The sequence below is a fragment of the Varanus komodoensis genome, unplaced genomic scaffold (assembly GCF_004798865.1).
Source record: "Varanus komodoensis strain SLA01 unplaced genomic scaffold, ASM479886v1 scaffold2, whole genome shotgun sequence".
Lineage (NCBI taxonomy): Eukaryota > Metazoa > Chordata > Lepidosauria > Squamata > Varanidae > Varanus > Varanus komodoensis.
In genome coordinates this window covers 28,162,826-28,187,384 of record NW_025335568.1, presented here as the reverse complement: position 1 = coordinate 28,187,384, position 24,559 = coordinate 28,162,826, and the positions used below count along the sequence as shown (strand labels likewise).

Genomic DNA, 24,559 nt, shown 5'->3' with positions numbered 1-24,559 from the left:
CATGGATGATGTTTTTATGTTTTTGTTTCAATGTTCATTTTTCAGTTCTTGCTACTGTTCACAAACTAGATAAGAATCTATTTCTCAAGCAATTTCTCTTAACATTAGACTGGAACATTTACATGGGAATCTTAGTTTTGAAAACAATGGGTTAACTTATTACTGTAATGCTTTTATTTTATGAGAAGTTCTAAACTTAGAATTAGGCCCAGTCCAAAGGCTCTTGTATATAGAAGGATATACCTCTGTACCTCACACCTAGGACATAGTTAGTGCTGTCACTTTTGAAACACATGAAGATTTAAGCAAAACATTTAACTAAATAAGCTTTGAAATTATCTCTGTTAATTCACTTGGGGTGTAATCATATGCATGTTTAGACAGAAAAAATACTTTCAGTTCCCAGCATTCTCCAGCCAGTATGGTTAGTTGTGGGGGTACAAGGACTTTATTCTGTCTAAACTTCCGTAGGATTGTGTTGTGCTCTTGATTGCTTGCAAATTATTCTGATTGACTGCATCCCGTTTAGGACTGAGACACCAATTAAATACAGCAATTTTTAAAAGATACATAATATGTATTAACATACATGGTAATATGCATAAAACACAAGGTTGCTATCCTGAGAAGCTTTTCTATCTCAATTCTGAGAGTGGGAAAGATGATATAGAGGAGAAAAAAGGTAGCAAAAGACAAATTTAAACAAAATATTTGTTTTAGTTTAGGTTGTGGACCAAGGGATTATACTAATAGTGGAACAGGTTTTGAGAATGGATCAGAAAGAACTTACATAGATATATGTTCTAGGAGTGAATTCTAGGAGAAGAATCATTTATGAGGTCAGGAGACTGCTAGAGAAGTAAAAGCAGGCAGGGACATAACTAGAATTAAGGGGAAAGAATAGGATCATAAGTCCACCAAGAGATTTAAAACCAAGTGCAAGTAATTAGAATGCAGGAATATGTAGGGATTTGAGGGTAGGCACTGCACAATATGAATGATACAAATGCATCATTTGGTAGCATGGTTTCTGGAAGGGTGAAAGCAAAGAATGCAGGGGTGGCTACGTGATTCAAGATAGGTCGCAATGAGAAAATGAACCAGTTTTAGCAGAGGAGATACAAGGAAAACAAAGGATGTTTGCAGTGTTGGGGCAACAGTGTGATTCAGTGACAATATGGGAAACAAAGTGTTGGCAGAATCCAAATGCAAATTCTAAGCAACGTGTCTTGTTAATAGGCAAAATGGTGGTACTGTTAATGGATATGAATTCATGGATTTAGGAGAGAAAGAAAAATGAGTTTGCATCCTAGACATATTGAGTTTGAGTTCAGATATCTAAACTCACATATCCTGAATTATGAAACTTGTTAGAAGGGAGAAAATGTAGAACAGAAAAATATAACTAGATGTCTTCCTTATTCAATAGACAGAAATTGCTTTCTTTTGAGCTCCTAAAGGAATGGTGTTGATATAGCTTTTTATTTATTTTACTTTTAAGGTTGTTATTGGAGATCATGATGGCGTTATTACCTGTTTTGGTATCAAAAAAGGTGAACCTGTGGTAAGTCACTTATCTAATAGTTTACATAGTCTCCTACATAGCTTTTCAGTGATTGCTCACAAAGTACTAATTTGGATTAGCATTCCAAAACATCAGCTTAAGACTGGTAATATACACAGAAAGCTTTCTACTTTAATAGAAATTAGGATATTTTTTCATATTTTTAATGGACTGAGGACCTCACAGGTATTGCTATGTTTGAGCATATACTTCATCACAGTCTGCGCAGCTTCGACATCTAGAATGTGTATAGTAACTTGTATGTGTAAATAATTTCATGTACATCGTGAGCTCAAATATTCATCTCTTCTCCTCCTGTTCTTAGTAAATACAAATGCTTCAAAAGTATGAGAATATGAACCATAACTCTATGTTCTTCCCTCTTCCTCTGCACTTTTTAGTCTCTTCTTTCCCCTTTTCTACTCACACTTTTTGTTACTTAATGCAGTTGATGAATAAAAACTATGTTATAGGCTAATTATGGTATATGCTGGCTTGGGGAAAGATTGAACAATTTTGAATCTCTGCGTGTTTATCCTTGAAGTTTTTATTATAAATAAATGATGCAGTATAATGGATTTCATGTAATATCCACATATCTGTTGTAGTTAATTAGGAGCTGTATCTATCTGTCCACCAGTGGAATAGTATTCACTAATGGAATGTACTCTTCCTCCTTTTAGAGCCTCTTGTTTGCTTTGGAGGGTTAGGGGATTCTTTAGAGCTGATTTTGGGAAGAGCTACAGTGGAGAGGAGTCCATTGTGTGGGAAGAAATCCACTTCATAATGTTGTTTAGATTGACTTGAAGTAGCTTATTACTACAGAACTGTCAAACATATTTTTATGCTTGGGAGAGTTTTAAAAGTAGTTTGGGAATTTGGCGGAAAGAAGAAAATCTTCAAGAACTTAAACAATGAGACATTGTTTCTATTTATTTTTGTTACATTGAGTTGGTCAACTTCTGGAAAACAAGGATCTTATCATAATCCATGGCTATGTGGGTTTTCTTTTGAAATTTGTTCAGAGGCATTTACTTGAGGCTGTTCCATATGTCATTATGAGAATGAGGAAGTATAAAGATCTTCAACTTGAACAACTGCAAACGTTGCATTCATTGTTCTGGAAGCTTAGCAAGTACTAGGATGTAAATCACAAGGGAGTCAGGGCAGGCTTTTTCTGCATATCGTTTGTGATGGGCCACTCAGCTATATGGCTATGAATTTGTTACCATTTGAAGAGAATTAGACTACTGAATTTCATTATAGCCCCCCCCCCCATAATGAAACCTGGTGCTGGAGTTCTACCAAGCTTTTTGAGTCATGACTTTCACACTATATATCAGGTGTGGCCAAGTGAAGGCTCGGGAGCTGCAGGCGGCTCTTTGAGGGTTTTTTTTGCAGCTCACTGCCCTGCCTGTCAGCACACACCTGCTTTGCCACACACCACTGCTGCCTGCTTTCTGCTTGCCACCTGTTGCTGCTGCCTGTGGACGCCTCTTTGCAGCTCTCAGACATCTGTCATTTTACTGTATGTGGCTTTTCTGTTGGGCAAATCTGGCTATCTCTGCTATATCTGTTTCTTTTTTCCCCATTAAGATCAGTCACAGAGGCCAGGCTCCAGGTCAGTTCTTAGAAAAAATATGTGAGAAGATAGAATAGCATGTAACCTTGGCATTGGAATACTTGATGAAATTCACTGTAGTCCATTCAGTAACATATGTATGGGCTTGGTATTTCATTAAACTTTTAGAGATGAGCTCTAGTTTGGATTACCGTTCAGTTGTATTGACTGATTTTCTATTAGCTGGGTTTTGGCATATTGGGTAATTGTGTGTGTTTGATTTTAAATATGTTATGATAAACAACTGATTTTAATAGTAAATTACTTTGAAGGATCAGATTTCTTAGATTCATAGTGAACTCGCTGAAACAAGACAAAAAGTAATATTGTGTCCAAAGTATGTTCAAGCTGGTTTTGTTATGACATTGAACATTAATTTTTCTTTTCTTTTTCTAGCCGGTATTTAAGACCTTGCCAGGAGAAAAGATTGCAAGGCTAGAACTAGGAGGTGCACTTAATACACTCCAGGAAAAAATTTTTGTAGCTGCTGGATCTGATGTTAGAGGTTTCACAAAGAAAGGGAAACAGTTCCTTTCCTTTAACACCAATCTCACTGAGAACATCAAAGCCATGTATGTATATTGAAAACTACATTAGTAGTACGAGGGGCGTTCAATGTATTCTCAGTATCAGCATGAAGAAAAAGGAATAATAAATTGAAATAATTTTTATTTTTCATTGTAATCCCCCATAACTTCAATACACATTATATCTATAAATTAACTTCTCAGTTCCCTGTAAAAAAAAACCCCTTTCTCCTTGTCTAAAAAATGTGCGTTAATTGCCACCTTGAGCTCTTCATCGTCGGAAAGTCGCTTTCCATGAAGATCTTTTTTTAAATTTGGGAATAGGTAGTAGTCACTGGGGGCCAGGTCCGGGCTATAGGGTGGGTAGTTTATTTCTTCGAAACCACAGTCTCGCATAGCAGCCTTCGAAACATGCGCTGTGTGAACGGGCGCGTTGTTGTGAAAAAGCAACCCATCTGCAGTCAGTTTCCCCCACCTTTTTTCTTTAATTGCTTCTCTTAAATTACGCAGAGTGGTTGCATAAGATGTTGCATTTATGGTTTCACCTTTTTTCATGTACTCGATCAATAAAATTCCCTTTGAGTCCCAAAACACTGTGGCCATGATTTTTACGGCCGATGGAGTAACTTTGAATTTTTTTGGAGGGTCAGCACCTTTTTTATGCCACTGCATGGACTCCTGCTTGCTTTCAGGGTCATAGTGATGAATCCAAGTTTCACCTCCAGTAACAATCCGGTCGAAAATACTCGATGGATCTTCACCACAGAGCTCTAAAAGCTCCCTACAGCACTCAACTCACACTTGCTTCTGAGGAGCCATGAGCATTCGTGGCACCCTTCTTGCACGGACCTTTGAAAGGTTAAGATGGTCATGAAAAATAGTAAATATGGTACCAATGGATAGGTTTGTCATCTCTGCTAACGTTTTGATTTTTATTCAGGCATCTTCCAATACAAGTTTCTCAATTTTTTTTCACATTTTCTTTCGTAGTGGCAGTAACCGGTCTGCCCGAGCGAGGGTTGTCTTCAGTGCTTTCTCTGCTCCTTTTAAATTCACTTGACCACTTTTGACCAGTAGATAATGAAGGTGCAGAGTCCTGGTAAATGGCCACCATCTCTTCATGAATGATTTTTTGACTTTTTCCTTGTTTTGTAAGGAACTTAATCACAGCGCGGTGCTCGATTTTCTTCAACATTGTTGCATCAGTCATCATGGTCGTCTTTCACTGTGGATTACTAGGGATCTAATGATCACACTTATTTTAAATTTTGCATGTATACCCTCAGTGTCATTAGCTAGTGAAATAATTAAATTACCCACATCAATAGCAGAACAACCCGATACCGAGAATACATTGAATGCCCCTCGTACTTAGCTATGTTACTGTCATTAGGGGGAAAATGTTATATTCTGGGGTGAATCAAACACTTATTTTTAATGTCCTTTTAAATAATAACTTCATATATTCTAATATGATCTCTTATCCTTTAATCTTAGCTTATTTTTGGTTGTTTCTTCTGCATAAATGCAACATTTATGCAACAGTATTTTTCCCTCAACAGTATATATACACACATACAAGGACTGACTTTAATGGAAATTTCTAAAATAAAAAATGTGGAAATTAGTTGAGTCATTTAAACCTGATGAGTTTAATTGAAAAATGAGTTTGAAACAATGTGGCACTTACAGTCTTCTGAGGTTTTCACAGTACTCTATGTGCCTTATGTATATACTTTAATCTGTTGTAATTGAGGTAGATACCCAATTAGTTTGATATAATGATGCTAATTTTATGAAATGTTGACATGTTCTGAAAATGCATTGGCTATATTTTCACCCAGAGATTGGTCCCTATACTTTTTTTTAAAGAGTAGTTAGTACACTGAGGCAGTGGTACTATGGCTCCTAAGCACCATGTGAAGGGACCATAGGATGGTTCAGATTCCCATTTCCAAGGCTGAAGGCAGCATTCTAACTTTAAAAGGGAGATCTTACCTGCATCACCTGCTCTTTTGCAACTGGCATGGAAAGAACCATGCTGACTGACCTCCAGAGTTGGCAGCTTGACCTCGGAGAGGGGAGAAGGGATCTTTTGATGGTCAGGGTGGAGATTGGAGAGACAGATTATGAAGTTGTGAGCATTTCCCAGCCTCCTTCCTTCTTTCTCTGAAAAGCCTTTCTTAGATCTGCAAAAGAACTTACCTAGCAAGAAATGCAGGGCAAGAGACAAAGATGACCCCTGCTGTTTCTCTTGCCCTCTGAATTTGGGGGTTTATGATCATTGAGGGCATATTGGAGCAACCCCCCCGCCCCAACCAAGTATCGGCTCATGGGATCTGAGCTATCAAGGACTGATCAAGAAAGGGATCTAGGGATGGTGGTAGACAACTAAATGAAAAATGTTGACCAAATGTGCGGCTGCTGTGAAAAAGGCACACTCCAAGTTGGGCATACTTAGGGAAAGAATTGAAAAATAAAACTGTCATGATCATACTCTGGTTATACAAATCTTTGATGTGATAGCACTTCAAATATTGTGTAGAGTTTTAGTCATCACAACTGAAAAGACATTGAGTTGGGAAAAGTTCAGGGAGAGGCAACTAAAATGATCAGGGAGCTGGAACAGTTCCTCTTTGAAGAACAGTTGCAACAACTAGAACTGTTTAGTTTAGAAAAAGGATGCATAAGAATAGGCGTGTTTAAAGTAGAGATGGATACATTTTTCCTCTCCTCCCATAATACTTGAACTCAGGGACATCCCATGAGCCTGACTGGTAGGTAGGTGGTTCAGTACATATAAAAGGAAGTCCCTTTACTTTACTATGAAATTTACTGTCACAGGATGGCTTTAAAAAAGAGATTGGACAAATTTAAGGAGGAGAAACTTATGTCCTACCGCTGTTGCTGAGGAACTTGGACAGGTGGGGTCTTGTAATGTACCCATTCTGTTTAAGGGATCCTGTGGGCTGCTGGTTTGCCACCATGTGGATGGAGTGCTGGGTTTGATGAACCATTTATCTTTTCCAGCATGGCTTTTTATGTCCTTAAGAGGGCACAAAAAGGGTTATTCCATGAGCCTTACCAAATGTAAGTAAAATTAATCTTATAGGTAGCATATGCTCAGCATTTTAGATATACATTTTTCCTGTATACAAATAGTACAGGATTGCTGCAAATCTATTTACTAGCAAAAAGAGTGGAATTTGTATACACAGCATTGGCAATGATGCATCTTTCGTGACCCAGAGTAAAGCATGCCCCATAGTAAAGCAAAAACCAATCAGATTATCTAATTTGTGCTACATTGTTCCAAGCTAAATTAGAAATACTCTTTTGCTGATTATTACATTTGAATCTTTTTCTTTTACTGGAAACCTAAAAACAACCCTTTGACCCCAGAGTGATCATGGGAATTGGTTGGGAGAAAGTGATATGGTTTGCACAATAAACAACTCACCATGGTTTAAATGCCACAGCTTTATGGTTGTTTCTGCCTCAGAAAGAACACCTGCGGCCATATTTGCCCTCCCGCCCCTTGAGATCGGCAGTAGAGGCTCTCCTCCGGGAGCCTTCTGTGAGAGAGATAAGGAAGCAAAGCACCCGGAGGAGGGCTTTCTCTGTGGTGGTGCCCCATCTGTGGAATGCACTCCCCAGAGAGGTCCGCCTGGCGCCATCGTTATTTGTTTGTTTGGCACCAGGCCAAGACCTTTTTATTCAAACAGTATTTTAATAATGTTTAATATTTTTATATATTAATTGTGCAGCGAGTGTGTTTCCAGGTCTTAATTGTAATTGTTTTGTTTACTTTTGTGAGCCGTCCCGAGGCTATGTAGCAAGGGGACAGCATATAAAAACTTTAAATAAATAAAAAGCTAAGTTGCCCTGGTTTGGACAACATGACAAGCCATGGCTGGTGGCTAATTAGGGAAATGACAACTAGCACCACAGGGAATTAAAAGAAACCACCATGGTTTGTTTAATCATATAAACTGGTCCAGTGATTTGCTCATGGAAACACAGTGAGCAATGTGAGTAGACTTGACTCTGAGTTACCCACATCCAAATCCAATATTCTTGAAACTGCTCTGCATTAGTACAATGGAAAGCATGGTGTGATTAGATTTTCTTTGTGACTGAAGCCCTTCTCTCTGGTCCTGAGTGTGCTTGCCCCGATTCTGATTACCTATTTCCATATAAATTTTACTTTTTATGTTCTTAATCCAATATTTGTACTCCTATCTGAATAACAGCAACTTATCAAACTCTTTAGAATAGAAAGAATTACAATGCAATAAAATCACTAAAAATGTACAATTTTTGTCTGTCTTCTGTAGCTTGGCTTCTAAAGCAATAATAAACAGCTCAAAGGCTTGCCATTTTAATTACTATCAAATAGTTATTTGTATCAGCAGTATAGAGGTGCTAATAAGAATTTACAGAATGTCTGGAGAATAATTATTTTGAATGTTTAGCTTGAAGCTCAGATGAAAACCATACTGTACAAATGAATAAGGAAATAATAATGTTTCTCCAATAGTTACCTTATATTGCACAGAAGGGTGCATAAAACTGGACTCTGATGACATCAAGCATTTAACACCTATTTAATTCTTACAGTTTCCTTTTAAATAGCAGGGAAATATTATCTTCCAAATTAGTTGCTTAGGAGACCCCAACTGTGTGTTATATTGAAATGTGTATAATAGTATTCCAATGACCATTTTAAAACAGGAGGCAAAAAGGGAGAGAAACTGAGAGGCAGATTTCTTGCAAAGGCATTGAGAAAGGAAAGTTGGGGGAAAAGTACTTAATCTTTCCCTAATCATTTCCTTAGCACCACATAGTAGCTCTTTCCTCATCCTGAGCACACATTTGAAACCCTATGTGTGTTTGTGTGAAGGAGTTCTACTTAGCTGAGAATTTAGAGTTGAAGGAATTGTATGATTCTTCTCCATTGCTCTTGTGGTTTTGATCACCTCCACTGGATTTGTGTATGTTTGGCTGAGACAAGACAGAATTTGTAGGTACTTTTCTGCCTAAATGTACCCAGGATTGCACTGTTGCTGTTGTAATGCAGAAACAGCTTACATGTTGGCATTTAAAAGACATTAAATTTTAGTTCAATTATGTTGAGATAATAATTATAATTATTATCATTTTAGGCATATATCTGGATCAGATCTCTTTCTTGGTGCAAGCTATATCTATAACCATTATTGTGACTGCAAGGACCAGCATTATTATCTATCAGGAGATAAAATCAATGATGTTCTCTGTCTTCCAGTAGAGAAACTGTCTTGCATTATACCCATACTGGCATGTCAAGATCGAGTTCTTAGAGTTTTGCAGGTAAACTTTATTTGTCACCATTATCACATGTTGAAAGTGATTCGGAAAAACATCCAGTAATACATTCATTTTGGATCTTGGATCTGTCCTCCATTAATGAAAAGGCTTGGTTCACAGAAGGTGTTCCTGCTCAGCATTTAGAAATCCTACCTCCCTACACCCAAAACTCACCAAGTAAACAGGATTCCTCAGTCCTCTTTGTAGCGTTTTTAGGGGACTAGAACAGCTGTCATAGGGTGGTGGTGGTAGAAAATCTGTTTATGCCAACGTAGCTCCACGAACCTAAATCTGGATCCAGTCTATTGTCAATTCGGCTTTTATGAAAACAAGAATTTGTTCTTTTGCTTTGAGGTGTTTATGCAACCACACAGCTACACAGGACCCTCAGGGTGGCTACAGAGGTCATATCTTATACAACAGTAAACACACTTTTGTAGCCTATCTTTGCTTCTTGACAGGTCTGGCTGTAAATCTATTTAACGTGCAAGTATAACACATTGATAAACGAATTTATTTCCTTGTACCTATAATAATATGATAAGTGAATCTAAAATAGTCTAGTATTTTCTGTTTGTACTTCACTTTGATACCAGTTGCTTTTTTCCTGTTTTTCTGTCCTTAGATTTCCTGGGTCCTTATTATCTTTTGTTCCCAATAGTATAACTGGGCCTGGATTTGTAGTTATAAGATCATGATCCTTGGTTGCACTGGAGGGATTAGGCCCTAAATTTCATCCAGCCATAAAGACAGGACTATAACACCACATTCTAGAAAGCTTTGCTTTTTGCACATCTTTCCTTTTAAATTAAAATGAAAGAAAGAAAATATAAAAGTAGTTGCACTTCTGTTTTCCTGAGGGTTCGGATTTGCTGTATGAAATGGAAGTCCCTGGTCCACCTGCGGTTCTGGCTCTGAACAATGGAAATGGTGGTAAGGAGAATCTACAAGTACACTTTTACTGAATGTCATTAAAATGTACAATGTGGATTGTATCGAGAAAGCATCTTTGTTTTAGTGAAGAATATTAATAGTGCTATAAATGTATTCCTGTTAGTAGAAGAACACTTCTTAACTAACTCCCTTTCTTGGACCAGTGGCAATAAGACAAACAAGCTGTTTCTGTTACTATATTTTTGAGACTTTTCCACAATTAGCATTAAAGAATATATCTCAGAGTTCTGAATTACAGAATAGTTTGTAGACACTGACTAACTGTTGCAACCATAATTTTAATTTCTGTCCTTAGGTGACTCAGGTGAAGAAGTTCTGTTTGGGACTTCTGATGGCAAAATTGGTCTTGTACAGATCACTGGTGTTTCTCCAGTAGAAAAGTGGAAAATTGGAAATGAGAAAAAAAGAGGTGGTAGGTTGTCTTAGTATTAACCCTATATTATATGCTGTGACAGTTGGATTATATGAAAGAGGTTTACAACTCTGTGGTTACAGATTATGGCACTTAAGATATAACACATAAGAAGGAAGAGATCCTACAGACTTTCAAAAACAATTGAATGTACTGTCCCTTCAAGCATGCTGCTTGCTTATGAGACTTAACACTTACCTCATTGACTTGGAATGCTTTCCATAATTGTACTTCCTAAATTGGGGAAGCTCTAGATGGGACAAAGACAATTGTCCCATCTTCCTTTACAGATAAAATTTTGATGAACTTATTATTGAGTGGTCACTGTGTCAGGCATAGTCTCTGCTGAGAGAATGTTATGCCTTTCTGAGTAGGGAAAACTATGTAATTTTCTAGACCTTGTGTGTGGATGTGTATGCATCTTCAAAATATGTATGTGACTTTAGGTTGGATGTGGCTGAGATAATACACCATTTATGCTTTATAATGTGACAGTGAGGTTTAATAGGTTAAAGTCTTAGTCAGTTTGATGCAGATGAATTTTTCATGTTCTGTTTTGCAGGCATCTTATGTATGGATACATTTGATATTTTGGGAGATGGGGTTAAAGAACTGCTCATTGGTCGAGATGATGGAATGCTAGAAATCTATAACTTTGAAAATGCAAAAAGCCCTGTTCTCAGATATGAATATGTGAGTTTATATATAAAACCATTCTTCCATTCCAGAAGAACTGATCTTAATATTACTTCTTTTAAATAAACACCTAGATCGTATATATTTCACATACTTACTCAGGCTTAAGCGTTACTAGCAAGCCTTGTCAGCAGTCTATAGGTGTTACATTAGAGGCTGAAGTGTAGCTATGCACGCATGCTTCCTGGTCTGTAAGGTTGTTGTATGTTAATTTTCTGAGGCTAAAAAAACATTTCATTTAAATATCAGAGAATCATGCTGTGATCCACTAACAGTGAAACTTGCATACCTGGAGGCTTAAACCCTCTCATACCTACCTTGCACACCTGGAGTCTCCTGATTCAGATGACATGACAACCCTTTATGGGTTAATGAACCATTGGGGCCCTGCTGTACATTTTGTTGACCATAAGGAATTATGCAAGCCTAGCATGGCAGGTTGCCATGACTTGCCATGTCATCCAAATTCAGGAGGTAGGGGTTATTTCTCAGTTAAACAACCATTACTCAACTCCACACCATTTTAGGGTTATACAAGGCTTGCTTAACTCTCAGAAAGACCCAATGCCTTACTCCAAGTGATACCACAACCCATGGCAACCCAACTTGGGGTTGCTGCAGCACATGGAACATGGACACTGTTCCTTAAAGGTAAGTTAACCTACAGTGAGGGTAATGTGGCATGCACACTAGCCTGATACGGTAAGGGATGTTCTGCAACAAATGATAGAGGGCCTACTAGACTAAGTAGGGGATTTATGTTGTGTTGCAGTTCATGTAAACTGCCATTGTAATGTTTCCTAATATTGTTAACTAAGAACAACTCAGTTCCTTACTACATTCACATTTTGCGTTTCTATCATCAAATTTAACATGGCATACACGTGGTTCGCAGGCAGGCCCTTATCCATGTACTGAGCAGACCTCCTAAGCTTTAATAATTTGGCTGTGTCATGTGACCTCAGATAACCACATGCTGGGACAGTTAAAGTAGTATATTTCTGAAGAGTAATTGGAAAAAGTATGAACTTTTGTATTTCACAGAAATATAATCAGAAAGAAATAATGCCTGTCCCAGTGTGTACTGTTTAGATCCTTTAGCCTGTTTATAGTTAGTGGTATAAAAGTAATAGAAATGAATAAAATTAACATGTAACAATCTCTTTAGGCTTTTAAGGAATGCACTCATTGAACAGCAGTTTTCTTTAAGATTTGTCTTTTTCTTCCCTTATCTTTTATAATTTGGATGCATTATTAAGAATTGAACTGCTTGTTTGTTACTTGTATATGCAAAAGCACAGCAGTTTTTTAAAACTTACCTAAAATTGCTAAGCTTTTTTCTCCTTCTAAATAGAACTCAGGGAAATAAATACATGCCTCAAGGTATTTTGTGTCTTATTTTTAGGCCTTGTCAGAAAGTGTCACATCTGTCCAGGGTGGATGTGTTGGTAGAGAGGGCTATGATGAGATCATAACATCAACATATTCAGGTAATTTCTGAATGTTTCAGAACTTATGGATTTATCATACACACTTAAGTGGAATGAAAATAATTACAGTATTCAAAAATGGGTTAATGGAGTGAAATATGTATTCGATTAAAAGAGACTGTAAATCCTTAGTTATTTCTTCTTACATCTCCAAAATTAGGTTATGTTAAGAGATAGGATGCTGAAGGCCATCCTGTGAAGGAGGATTTGAATGTGCTTTACTTATTATGCACTTCTCACCTTAAGTACCTACATAAAAGTATTCATAAAGTCTTCCATCCCACGAAGATTTTTACAGTTCTCTTATTAAAGAAAGTATTATTTTAGGTTTGTCATGTCTTAAGCAATGCTATAGATGGTGAAGCCTGTGGCTGTAATCCAATACATGTATACTTAAGTCATATTGAACCCATATATAATTAATGGAAGGAGTGTACTCTAAATATTTCAGTACTAGTTTATTTTTAGAAAATATTTTTACTGGCTAAGAGTCCTAGATTTCATATGTTTTTCTTCTTCCTGCCTAGAACTCATTGGAATCAGTTGTGTTGATTGGCTGTGTAATGCACTGGAGAACTAGTGTGCCATCATGCTTGTTCCACTTCATATTGCCATAGGATACAGCAAAACAGCCTCTCTGTCTCCTATATTCAGTGCCAGCACAAATTTAAAAGCAAGCCTGTGTGACTGCTCACACTTTGCTATAGTATGAATTAATCTTGATGCACTGGAAGCAGTATCCAAAGAAAGCTAGACACCTATAGTTGCCAAAGGTTTCCCACATTTGTAGAACAGGTTATCAGGAGATTAAGGAAAGTTAAACATAGCACATATCACATGGTTTTCAAAAATACATGTTGAATAAATGCATCTAATCCCCAACATACCTTTATGTAAATGCATATTTGGCCTTTTAATGTTAGCAAGACTTATTTATTTATTTAGTCAACTTCTATGCTGCCCCATTTGCCAAAGCCTCAGGGCGGCTTACAACAATAAATACATATAATCATATAAAAACAATATAATTGGAAACGCCCTGCCCAAGGATATAAAATCAATAAATAAGCTAACAATTAAAATGCCGTTTAAATAAAAAAAGTCTTGGCCTGGCACCAAAAAACATAATGACGGTGCCAGGCGGACCTCTCTGGGGAGCATTCCATAGAACTTTACATACAATTAGATAAGAAGCTTATGTTCTGTAGCTTTGGATTCTTAGAACTAGGGAAGCTGGACTCTGAAATGCAGTTGGGAGAAGTTGCTCCACTCTGTTGACTAGGCCAGTCCAAGGACCTTGTAAGACTGCTGGTTGAAGAGGTGATGTTGCACATCCTTTTCTTTTGCACCAGCAGAAGGCTTTGGATGCTATACATAAACCATCCAGGGTAATTTAGTGTTCTAGGTCCCAGTCTTAGTCTTAAAATTCCTAGTTAGGGCCCTTAATGATATTACCTTTTTAAGAATAGTCTATCTGGAATATTTTACAGTTTTCCATATGTACCTTTTAGGATGGGTATCAGGTCTAACTACGGAGCCTATCCATAGAGAATGTGGATCAGGGGATGGAATAAAGATGACCTATGAAATGCAGAACAAGGTTTTATCTTTAAGGTAATGTAATTGTCTTGTTAAGGTTCAAAAAAGGACAATAATAATAATAATTTTGCTTTATCTTGGCATACTTCTCAAGCACTTATCTAAACTGACCAGCTTGTCAATTAATTGACTTGAGATTATCAAGTACTTGTGATAATCTTTGTGGCAATATAGTAATTAAGTGTTGCTTCCAAATTTTAATCATGCATCTTGTTGTATTTTGTTTTCCTAGAATGTTTACCTTTCTAAACATATTAAAGTTTGCCTAGAAAGTTTACCTTTCTAGTGTGAAATTGCAGCAGTACCAATGAAATGCAAATCTTCCTGTTTCTTAGACACTTGAAATAGCTCTAAGAAATTACCATGCCTTTTTGATGGCGCTACTTAGAAGCTTCATAAACCTTGGAATGAATATTGGGGCTAAGCACACCTCCCATCACCACTCGTCTTCTCCAGCCACATGTTGGTTTGGCACAAGATTTTGGATTATATAAAACAGGGGTCTCAAACTCGCTACCCGCAGGCCAATTGCGGCCCGTGGGACGATATTTTGTGGCCCCCACTTGATATCAAAGTTTAGTGATAGTGCGGCCCGCTCATTTTTCTCACACGCACCTGCGTGAGTCGTTACCCTGAGCGCAGTGTTCCCTCTAAGCTGCGCGCCGGGATGGGTGGGGCACGGGGGAGGGCCCTGCGGCCTTCAAAGCGCCGGCGGCGCCCGGGCCGGCCTCCGGGAGCCATGCGGGATGAGCGGCCCACCCCCACCACGGTGGTGGAATACTTGATGTGGCCCAGCCTCACCCGGACTCTACTTCCAGCAGCCCCCAGCTAAGTTGAGTTTGAGACCCCTGATATAAAGCAAGAGTTCCTGTTGTATCCAAAGTGGGCAACTGTGGCTTAACAGTAACAAACCAGGATGTGACAACTAAACTTTGTTTTTGTCCATTGATTTGAGTGTTTTTAAGACAAAGTACACATTATAAACATAAATAAAGTCTAACATAGGATTAGGAAAATACTATTTTATTGTTTTAACCTATTACACACTCTTCAACTTTTTGTTCCTAAAATTCTGCATTTTAGGAACATAATTTTTCTAATTAGAATTTAATATACACATCATTTCTGATCTTTATTTTACTTCTTGGAGAATAAAAGTAGAAATGATAAAGATCTAAAATATTTTTCTGACACAAATCTTTTATCAAGAGCAACTTTAGGTTTGCTGTCTGTTCTGTTGTATACCATAGGAATGAATTGGAACAATTACAGATCAAGGTACTTCAAGAGCGTGAAAAATACCAGCAGTCTTCTCAGTCTAGCACTGCTGTTTCTGCAGTCCCAACATTCAGTATAAATGATAAGTTTACATTAAACAGAGATGATGCCAGTTACAGCCTTGTCCTAGAGGTCCAGGCAGCAATTGATACTGTTTTGCTACAGGTAAGAGAACATTTACGTATTTTTGTAAACCAAGGCACTTCTAATTTTATTTTGGATGCTTTGAAATGGAAAACTCCTTGCATGAATAATGGAAAGGTTTTGTACAGCAATTCCAACTTTTTCCTTAATGTATTTTTTCTGGCAAGAAAAGAGATGGAAACAGCAGCAAGGAAACACAGGCAAGTTACAAGCCCCCTCTACTCTACCCCTCTACTCTACTCTTAAATAGATTTTATTAATGGGTCAGTGCAACTGAAATAAAAGCCTAATCTGGAAGCACTTCGTTTGTTTTGTTTACATTTTTTCTTAAAATTTACAAAATAGAAAAGGATTTTGTGATGTGTGCTGACTTACTTTACTAAAGTTGGTAAGATTTAAGGACAGAGTAAAGTGCTTGGAATGTATTTTCGTACAAGACATAGATGTGTCTAACTTTTTTTGGGTGCCTTTTTGGTACAATCTAACACCACTAAAACACGCCTGTGTCCCATTTCTTTTGAGGGAACTTAACTTCAAACTGTGTTTGTATTAAGGATTTATAAATAATGTTTGTGATTTAGGCTTCCTTTTGTTACAGCAGGGATGAGAAACTTGTGGATGTTCAGACATTTTGGCCTACAACTCCCATGATTCATTAGCATTGGTAATGTCTTCTGTGGTTGATGGAAATTGTCACTCTCCAGATGTTTTAGTCTACAAGGTGCCCACCTCTGAGTTACAGTCTATTCCCCCTTTCACATCTCCTTTTGTCACACTCTTACATCATAAACACCTTTTCCTTTATCACTGTATGCCTCAGTGTTGGGTTTTGTAGAATAACTGAATACTTTGATGGGAGAAGGAAGAGAAAATGAACTTCTAAAGCAGCCAGAATTGTCTTACATGCAATGCAGATATTGAAAACACAATGTACTAAACTACTCAGATATTTTATTTTATTAAATAGCATAGGGGTATTAAATGATAAATAAAAATAATTGACATGATATAAAAAGAAAACAATGTGGATGGGAGAGCAAAAGGAAGCAGTAGAGCAGGTCCTAAAGGTAGTGATCTATTGCATCTTCCTATATAGTTTATCAAGTAATGTAATTGACCTAAAGATAAACAATGTATTCAAGATCACCATATAATTATCTTTTTTAGTATCTTGATTTTTTTGTTTCCATAGTGTGATGTTCCAATAGACCTAAAGGATGTTGATAAAAATTCAGCTGTGGTTAGTGTTGTTGACTGCGAATCAGAGGTAGGTTAAAATGCCACATCTTTTCTAGATATCTCCAAATGCTATGCTAAAGATTAGAATGTGTTCCAGTGGAGTTTACTGTATAAAGTCTTTTAAAAATAATTGATAGTAAAGCTAAAAAATAGTTGTATTGTGAACAGTAAACATAACTATATTCAGTACTAAATACTACATGAATCCATACATTCGGCTTCGGCAAATGGAGCGGCATAAAATGTTTTAATAAATAAAAATAAATAAAAATAAAATACATGCTTAGAACAGACTATTTTTTAAAAAAATCTTGCCTTTTTAATTTTGATTATATTTGCTTTTAAATTGAGTGTGTTAAGTTGCTTTGGGGGTGTTGTTACTGTTAAGAGGACTTGCTGCGTGGAATTCAGACCTAGGTGCGTGTAACTGAGCTGTCAGAGACAGGCTTCCTCTCCTTTCTTGACTCTCCACCTGCCCTACCCAAAATGTTCTACACAAAACTAGAGTTACACATTCCCACAGTCCATTTTGGAGGTTATGCACTCAAAAAATGAAAGTAGATTACTCCAGCAATTAGTCTATTTAAAGAGTTGGAAGAGCTGCTGTAAGGAGGAAGGGGTAAGCAAATCTGCTTCCACCATCCCTGTTATATATGCCCAAATTTCAATTCAACCCTTCACTGTTTGTGTGAAAAACTGACACCACCAAAATGATGTAGACTACTTTGGGTATGAATAAAATCAAATGTGAGCCTCCATTCCCATTTTAACTCTTATTGTTTCTCTCAATGCTCCACAGCCAAATGGCAACTTCCTCCTTGCTACATATCGATGTCAAGTAAATACTACAAGGCTGGAGCTTAAGGTAAAATATAGTGTGATTTAAATATATTAATTGAGCTTGTTGTTGACATTGAATTTAGAAGCTAATTCAGAGGGGAGCAGCAGTAACACTAAAGACCCTGGAAATCAAAATCTATGTTAGATGGAAGGTTATATTTTTGTATTCAGAAGAAAGAGACATGCACAGCTTAATTCTGATTTTTCTAATTTTTTGTTGTATCCAGTCTTAGTCTTAGTCTCACTTAAGTCTAAGTAATTTTAGTGGATCTAGTCTAAAAGAAAATTTTAGGAATAAGTTTTCAATATAATAAAGATAAAAAATAGTTGAAGTGAAATGAAATGAAAACACAGGGAAAAACAGAAATTCTGGGAAAGCCAAAAATATTTTAAGTATTTTGATAATTTACTAGTTTAAGTTTTCCAGAAATCTTCATCAGACTTGGTGATATGAAAACTGGGAATGGGTAGAAATGGAATAATCCCAAAACTAGAAGTTTTAATTTTATGCATTTTATAGTGGTAGCCAAATATCTGTTTTGAAAATATTTGAAGATGTTATGTTTTGCTGGATCAATATGCTAACCAGTTTTAGAACAGGTTGTTTTCCATATTAACATAAAGAAAAATTCACTTCATTTCCTCCTTAATTGGACAGATTCTGTCAATTGAAGGACGATATGGGACACTACAAGCATATGTAACTCCAAGGGTTCAACCAAAAACTTGTCAAGTTCGGCAGTATCAGATTAAGCCACTTTCACTTCATCAGAGGACACATTGTATTGATCGTGACAGGTATTTTTGAAAATGACTCAAGTTTCATTTTATTATAGAATTTGTTTGCGGGACAAGTTTACCGCAGGTCAGTACTGAACTCAAGTCACCTCAGCCAGAAGCTCATCTATTGTGTCTATAGTGAAAACACATAGAGCATCATCTTGTTCATCCTCCTCCAATGGGGAGCTTCTTTCATTGAAGGAAGGCATTTCCTTAAACAGAGAGAACTTTAAGTTAGGCTGGATCCAAATGAGCTTCCTATGTCAATATTCCTTCTGGTAAATATTGCCAGAAGTTGTATTTGTCTTTAGGGAGACAGTATCTTCCTGCCAAAAATTAACACAAAGTATAATGATAGATATGACCATTCTGCAGCACTTGGATGTGATAGTTTCTGAATAGGTCTTTGCTTGTGGCTTGATTTTTTCCCCCTCCCCTTCTGGTTTTGTGTGTTTCACAAGACCTATAATGGAACTGAATTCCAAGCAAGTTCTAGTTCATAAGGTTTTGTTCCTTGTGCAGTATGAGTATACACAGTTGCACCGCTTCACTGTGGTGTTAGCAAAGGATTTCACACACAAATCTTGCTTCACATAAATATGCTTAGCATCTGAATGAGAACCAAGACACTGTTCCTGTTTTCACTTTGGTTGCTGCAGGCTCTTAAATTAAATTCCTGAGGCAGTTACTGCAGGGTGTGTTTTGTCCTAAATTGTCAGAAATATTTGTGCTAATCTAAAGTCAAGTGAAATAGAGAGGGCATTGGTACAAATGTAGAGGGTTGGAAGTAAAAGGAGAACTTTGCACTATTTAAGTGCTTCAACAGGATGCTACAGAAAAGGTATGGGGAACCACTATTTTGTCTTTTTGGAGTTGCTAGATTGACAGAAGTGTTGAATGGAAGCAGAACAGTGACATATCTCAGTTCAGCACTTATTTTATCTGGCCAGGGCGACTTATTTTATATTGTTATTTCTTGTATTTTAATTTTATGTTGTGAGCCGCCCCGAGGCTTCGGCGAATGGGGCGGCATAGAAATGTTTTAATAAATAAACAAATAATAAATATGTGTGTACACACACATGGAGAGAGAGAGAGAGAGAGAGAATTGGATGTACCTACTTTTTCTCTACTTTCCTGCTTCCATTCTTCCCTTTCCATTATTTTTCTTCCAGTTCTTAGCAAATGCATTGAAATCCAACATGGTGTAGTGAAAATGTTGGACTAGGGACCTGGGAGAATAAGGATTTACCATGGCCATGAAGCTCACTGGGTGACTTTAAGCCCCTCATTCTCAACCTAACTCACCTCACAGAGTTGTTGTGAGGATAAAACAGAGAGGAGGAGGACTATGTAAGCTGCTTTGGGTTCCTTGCAAGAGGAAAAAAGCAGGCATATAAATGCACTGTAATTTTAAAAATTTGTCTAAATGCAGTTTCATCTTATCAATTCCCTTGTATGTTTCCTACTGTGCATTGTTCCCCTTGACAGCTGAAACTTACAAGGATATTGACAAGGCAAGACTACACATATCATACAGCTGTAAGTGTGCCCTTGAGAAAGACTTCCTCAAAACAACATTTTTAAATTACCAACACATTTGTGCTATTTTCTACCAAACCAAAAAAAAAAAAAAATCTGGTAGCAAACAAGTGATAGTCCCTCCAAATTTCCCTTTGGGGCCTCAGTGGAACAGCAGTCATTAATGAGGGAGGCTAGAGTTGTTAAGAGTGAGAACAGCAGGAGGTTCTGCTACTCTTGCTGAGTGGCTCTCATTCTGGCAATCCAACTTTTAACAACACACCAATAATATTGAGAGGAGGAAGAGGATTATGTAAGCCACCTGGAGTTCCTCAGAAACAAAAATGTTGATGTAACTATAACATAACCACCTGTCATAGGTTCTTAGGAGGGCTTGTTCCCCAAAATTAAGCCACCCTACAGAAACTAGTCCAGGTTCAGATCAACCCATTGTGGACAGCTGTACATGATGGGTTGTTGTGTTATATAAACCCAGTTGATTACTTGAACATGATCTTGAATTCCTATTATGTCTCGCTTAGCAAGGGAGAAGTTTGATAGATTCATTGTATCTGGAACTATGTCCACAAGGATTAAGCTGAGTTCTAATGACTGGTGGTTTTTAAGAAAGTTTGTAGAGTTACTGTACCATTTAAAAACATTTTATAAAACTTTTCTTACTCTACTCCTGCAGGATAACAATTATTCTGTTTTAACAAATACTTTTTTTGTTCAGGCCAATGAATACATTGACCCTCAAAGGCCAGTTCAGTTTTGCTGAAGTGCACTCCTGGGTTGCATTTTGCTTGCCTGAAGTTCCTGAAAAGACACCAGTAGGGGAGAGTGTCAGTTTCTACTTTCAGAACACCTTTTTGGATACACAGCTTGAATGTACTTACCGGTAAAATAAAACAATTACTGAAGCATGCTGGTTTATTTTGAAAGGTGGTCAATCAAATGTTAAAATGTAGATTTGGAAAGTAGTGCTTGTTCATGAGATTGCATTAAAAATACCCATAGCTTTTTTTACTTTCATTGAAGCCAGTATGGTTTCTCTCCCAAGTTTTGTTTCGTTGGTATATTTAAGTTCTAGAAATTTTAGTTAGGAAAAGTATATTGGCTTTATTAGAACTTGCTTCAACGTAAGGATCAGAGTGTTCTGAGACCTCTTCAAGGTTTTCTGGATAAGATTGGCATCTTTCTTAAGGTTCTGCAAAAAAAAAAAAAAAAAAAAAAAAACAAATCCCTGAGGTAATTTGCGTATGTTTATAGGTTGCACTATATAGAACAAGTATTCATATGTTCAATCATCCAAAGATATATCTAGCAAAATATTTATTAAGCATATGTGCAGAACCTAAGGAGATGTGATTGTATTTTTAAACTTCTGAAACTAGATCTTGAACCTTGTAGGAATAAAAGTCACATGTATTCTTTTAAATTGTTAATTTCTGGTATCTTTTATATAGGAAAGGGGAGGGATACTTCAAATCTGACAATATATCTACAATATCCATTCTAAAAGATGTTCTCTCTAAAGAAGCCACTAAAAGGAAAATTAATCTCAATATATCATGTGGTAAGGACTTGGTTTTCTTTTCCATCTTGATATATCTCTTCCATCTTTTTTGTATATAAAATATATTCAGATGATTCAGTTGTTTGCTTGTGCTTTTCTTCTAGATATAAATGAAGTATCTGTGAACCACACCTTAATGCTGATCCATCCAAAATTAGAATACCAGCTGATGTTAGCCAAAAAGGTTGAATTAATAGATGCTTTAAAAGTAAGTCTCTGGCGGATTGCACAGTTACAAGAATTACAGAAGTGATATATAATAGCTTTATTTCATTGTTTCCTACCTTTGTGAATTTAAAAAAGTATTTTAAAATTATAGATATGCCACTGAAAAAGTATAAAACTGGTATGTAACAAACCTTGACATTAGAATGCAGCTTGGGTTTATAATGGTTTGACATGCAGAATGTCCCAAGTTCATTATTTGGCATCTCCAAATAAAATGGATCGGGTTGTTAGCAATGTAAAAGATCTCTGCTCAGAGTCTCTGGAGAGCCACTGCCAATCAGTGAGTACAATATTTGGCTCGGAGGGGAAATAGTCTGAATTAGGTTAAGGCAGCTTTTATTTTTATTTCTTGAATACCTATTCTGCAAAAAGCAATTATCAATAGAACAATCACAGGTATAAAAGAATCCTAAAATACTGTTCTCTTATGGCAAGCCTTAGAAAATACAGGATTGCATCCAATGGGGTACACATGCTAAAATCCCACAGAAACTGGAGCCTAATCTATAGCTCTTGGCTGTGCTAGAGTAGTATATGCTAATGTAACAATGCAAGTCTGTCATTACACTTTCTTGGATGCTACCCATAAGGTATACTTTACAAATGGAATATTTCATACATATGCACTGGAAAAAGTGTATTTAAACCAAATAGATATAAAAATTAAATGTGATTCTAATTTAGAAAGCTGAACTTTGCTTTTTTAAAACTTTGTAGGAGATGTGTTAAGACTGAAAAACAATGCATTCTGGAGAGACAAGTTACTTAATACTGAACTGAATGGGCATTGTTTCTGAGTAAATTTTAAAGAAATATAAAAACAATCCCAAAATTACTCTGGGTATGCATTATGTGTCAAGGTCACGGTCAAAATATTGCCTTCAAGATTCAGGCAGCAATTCTCTGCCTAGAGGTAACCCCACTGAACTGGATGGAACTTGCTTCTGAATAGACATATATAGCACTGTCGGTCCAGAATTGATCTGCTTCTTTTGCAACAGTCCTGGAGACATGGGAGCTTTCCCAGTGCCATGAACAGGTTTGGCAGAGACCAACATGAAATGGTAAAAATTATGAGTTGTACACTGAATATATTTGTGTTACATTTTTCTCCTGACTCTTTGGCAAGGAACCTAAAGCAGCTGACATAATCCTACTTCACTTCTCCATTTTATTGTCACAGTAAACTTGTGAAATAAATTAGGCCGAGAGTCAGCAGCTGCCCCAGTAGTGACCTTCATGGCTGAGTGGGAAGTAGAATTCAGGTGCCACTTCTGTGTACAATTTTAAAAATGTCAAAACTTGAACTATTTTTCCCTAATCCTTTAAATCCTTACTAGCAGAAGATCAGAATCTACTGTAGCTTTCTGGGTGATTTGCAGTAGATTGGTAAGAGTTTTTGATGCTTAGTTATCTAACAACAGCAACAACTAAAGTTTTGCTCCACTCTAATATATATTAAGTTGCCAAAAAAAAAAAAAATCCTTAGGGTAAGCAGGAGAGTTGAGGGATGAAATCATATACCCTGTTCCTTAATTCTTGAAGTAGATGTCTGCCTGCTTGAGCCACTATTTTACGTTTGGCTCCCACTGGTGGCCTCAGGGTTTAAATCATTGAATCATAGAATAGTAGAGTTGGAAGGGGTCAAAAAGCAATTGGCTCCAATCATCTGCTCAGTTCAGGACTCAGTACAATACAGGACTCCCTCTCAAATGGCTGCCCAGCTGCATCTTGAATGCCTCTAATATGGTAGAGCCCACAACTTCCCAAGGTATTGGTTCCATTGTCATACAGCTCTAACAGACAGAAAGTTCTTCCTGATGTTCATCTAGAATCTGGCTTCCTGTAACTCATTATTCTGTGTCCTGAATTCTGGGATTATCGAGAAGAGATCCTGTCCTTCCTCTTTGAGACATCCTTTCAAGTACTCGAAGGTGCTGTTCTAGCTTCCCTCAGTCTTCTTAAGCCTAAACATGCCCAATTATTTCAATCTTTCTTCATAGGGTCTGCCCCACACAAAACAAAGTAGACCTGTTCCTGCCCTGCTGTATATCATATCAGCAACCACATGCCGAGAAGGAAATGATCTGAATTAGAACCAATAGCAACTTGTGAGAAACAAGTTTTAACTTTGAGTTTGAAAAAGGGCACTTTCTTCAGGGCCTGGTTTTCAGTTCATGACCAAAGGATTACAGGTTTAAAATGTGGTAATTTTTTCTGTCTTCCTTCCTCCTCCTCCCTACTGGATCCATACACCTTTAAGATTCTGATATAAGCACTTGTCTGATTTAGATGGTTGCCCCCCTTAACAGTATTAAAATTTTATTAATATCCATTCAAGGAATTACAGGCTCATGAAGGAAATGCAGACTTCTTAATTCCTGAATATCGTACCATATTGGAAGAGGCAGAGCAGCTGCTCAGAGAACACAAAAAACAACCTACATCTCTTGAAAGACTTTATGGTTGGTTTATTAACACAGTTTCCCTCATTCTCTCTAGTATTAGTTTTCCTGGTTTTGAATAGTGATGACTTCTCAAAAAACAAATGCTGCTCCTCTCCTGTTAAACTTTCCTGCTGTTTGCTTGCTGCTCTTGCCAGGCAGATCTGGGTGAGTGCCAATGACAGCTGCCCCAAAGTGCTGAAGTGGCACTGGTCAGAAGAGCTGTCCATGACCACCTCATGCTGTTACTGCTGATGATGACAACAGTGGCAGTGAGCATGCCTCCATTGTCAG

At 37.1% G+C, this 24,559-nt stretch overlaps 1 protein-coding gene across 2 annotated transcripts in view; it reads left to right on the top strand.

Annotated features, from left to right (window-relative positions):
• The window catches only part of BBS7 (Bardet-Biedl syndrome 7), a 31,010-nt gene that overhangs the window by 4,179 nt on the left and 2,272 nt on the right, over nt 1-24,559 (top strand). Inside the window, exons 3-18 of one of the 2 annotated variants that reach the window (XM_044429327.1) lie at nt 1,502-1,564; nt 3,582-3,757; nt 8,878-9,064; nt 9,922-9,994; nt 10,311-10,427; nt 10,990-11,120; nt 12,529-12,613; nt 14,125-14,227; nt 15,463-15,655; nt 16,827-16,901; nt 17,673-17,738; nt 18,372-18,511; nt 20,751-20,915; nt 21,484-21,593; nt 21,698-21,801; nt 24,163-24,286. In XM_044429327.1, coding sequence (XP_044285262.1) covers nt 1,502-1,564; nt 3,582-3,757; nt 8,878-9,064; nt 9,922-9,994; nt 10,311-10,427; nt 10,990-11,120; nt 12,529-12,613; nt 14,125-14,227; nt 15,463-15,655; nt 16,827-16,901; nt 17,673-17,738; nt 18,372-18,511; nt 20,751-20,915; nt 21,484-21,593; nt 21,698-21,801; nt 24,163-24,286 — 1,912 coding nt within the window. The remainder of the gene's footprint in view (nt 1-1,501; nt 1,565-3,581; nt 3,758-8,877; nt 9,065-9,921; nt 9,995-10,310; nt 10,428-10,989; nt 11,121-12,528; nt 12,614-14,124; nt 14,228-15,462; nt 15,656-16,826; nt 16,902-17,672; nt 17,739-18,371; nt 18,512-20,750; nt 20,916-21,483; nt 21,594-21,697; nt 21,802-24,162; nt 24,287-24,559) is intronic. The other variant, XM_044429328.1, reaches the window with a different exon arrangement.